The sequence below is a fragment of the Olea europaea genome, unplaced genomic scaffold (assembly GCF_002742605.1).
Source record: "Olea europaea var. sylvestris unplaced genomic scaffold, O_europaea_v1 scaffold23477, whole genome shotgun sequence".
Classification (NCBI taxonomy): domain Eukaryota; kingdom Viridiplantae; phylum Streptophyta; class Magnoliopsida; order Lamiales; family Oleaceae; genus Olea; species Olea europaea.
Window position 1 is genome coordinate 1 of NW_019241598.1, and position 1,694 is coordinate 1,694.

Below are 1,694 nucleotides of genomic sequence, written 5' to 3' on the forward strand. Positions count from 1 at the left end.
GTATCCAGATCGCAAATCAATCTTCGAAAATACAGATGCACCCTGAAGTTGATCAAACAAATCATCAATCCTCGGTAATGGGTATTTATTTTTAATTGTCACCTTATTCAACTCTTGATAATCGATACACAATCTCATAGTACCATCCTTTTTACAAACAAACAATACTGGTGCACCCCATGGTGAAAAGCTAGGCCTAATAAAACCTTTATCCAACAACTCTTGTAATTGTAACTTCAACTCTTTCAATTCAGTTGGGGCCATTCTATAAGGAGTCTTGGAAATTGGAAATGTTCCTGGGATTAAATCAATTGCCAACTCTATCTCCCGATCTGGTGGTACCCTAGGTAAATCATCAAGAAATACCTCTGGAAATTCTTATGCCACAGGTACATCACTAAGATTCGGATTGTGTTGTTCTTCCATAGCCATAATACTCACCAAATACCCTACACACCCACTATCTAGTAACCGTTGTGCTTTCAATACTGATATGATTGGAGCTCTAAAACCTTTTTCGATTCCATTGCATGTAAATGGTTTATTCCCCAAAAGTTGAAAGGTTACTGACTTTTTCTTACAGTCTATAGTAGCTTGATATTTTGATAACCAATCCATACCCAAAATAAAATCATGATCTTTCATTTCTAACACAATTAAATCTGAATAGAGCTCTCGATTTTCTTTAAGAATCACACATGCCTTTTTTTTCTAGGCCAATGCTGTCCTTGACCTTGCCTAAACTGTCGACGAGCCTCTTGAGCACAACTAATCCTTTGTTTGGCTTGTTCTGAAACTAAGGCTCTCTCCGCAATTTTGAGAATATGAAACATCTTGGATTCTTGCCATGCTTACATCTCTATATAGTTTTGGTCTTAGCCCCTCAAGAAATCTTTCTACCTTTAGTGCCTTAGTATTAATCATGTGGGTAGCAAACGTGGATAGTTGTTCAAATTTACGAATATACTCTCCCACTGTCATCCTTCTTTGTCTTAGCTGTATAAATTCATTCATCTTCATGGTTCGAACTGGGGCTATAAAATATTTATTACAGAATAACTCTTTAAATCTATCCCAAGTCAAGGTATTTACATCTTCAATACTACTCATCGTATCCCACCAGTGTCCAGCACTACCTCGTAGTATAAAGGATGCACAAACTACTTTTTCTACTTCTGAAACTCTCTTATACCTGAACATATTCTCCAAAGTTCTCAACTAATCCTCTGTAGCTGTTGGGTCTAATGCATCCTCAAATATTGGAGGGTTTAGTTTTCTAAATCTTTCCCCAACTGCCTTAATGTGTTCAGCCCTTTGTTGTGGTTGTAAGAATTTCGCTCTTTGTTGTTCTCCCTTTTCTCTTTCTTGTATTAATTGCTAAATTTGTTGAGATTGGTGCTCAAGTAATTTCGTTAGTCTATTAATAACAACATCCCGACTGTCATCTTGAACAGATGCCTCTTGCCCTGGAGTTCTAGCTCTACTACTACTAGCATCTCTGGTTCTCACCATGGCAACAACTAAAGGTTGGCCAATATCATTCATGATATATGCAAAAATAATGCAACAAATAAAACTTACTGGCATAGCTGTGCTCTTTCATATTCCGAAATCATGTACATGGACAGTCTACAGAATTATAACCTCGCTCTGATACCACTCTCTGTCACACCCCCAAATTAATATTGATATCT

General features: G+C 37.1%; 1 protein-coding gene across 1 annotated transcript; it reads right to left on the minus strand.

Annotated features, from left to right (window-relative positions):
- Window positions 1-768: 768 nt before the first annotated feature.
- Window positions 769-1,545, minus strand: LOC111381651. Its single transcript, XM_023005452.1, has 2 exons — window positions 1,466-1,545; window positions 769-1,192 (listed from the first exon to the last, which is right to left on the minus strand). Exons 1-2 carry the CDS (start codon window positions 1,543-1,545, stop codon window positions 769-771), a joined length of 504 nt encoding a protein of 167 aa, XP_022861220.1.
- Window positions 1,546-1,694: the final 149 nt, after the last annotated feature.

Excerpts from the sequence above, each read along its gene's own strand:
- LOC111381651 (XM_023005452.1), bottom strand. The coding sequence starts at position 1,545 with ATGAATGATATTGGCCAACCTTTAGTTGTTGCCATGGTGAGAACCAGA. Across the intron at positions 1,193-1,465 it reads AGTAGAGCTAGAACTCCAGG|GTATAAGAGAGTTTCAGAAG; the intron begins GCAAGAGGCATC and ends GAATATGTTCAG.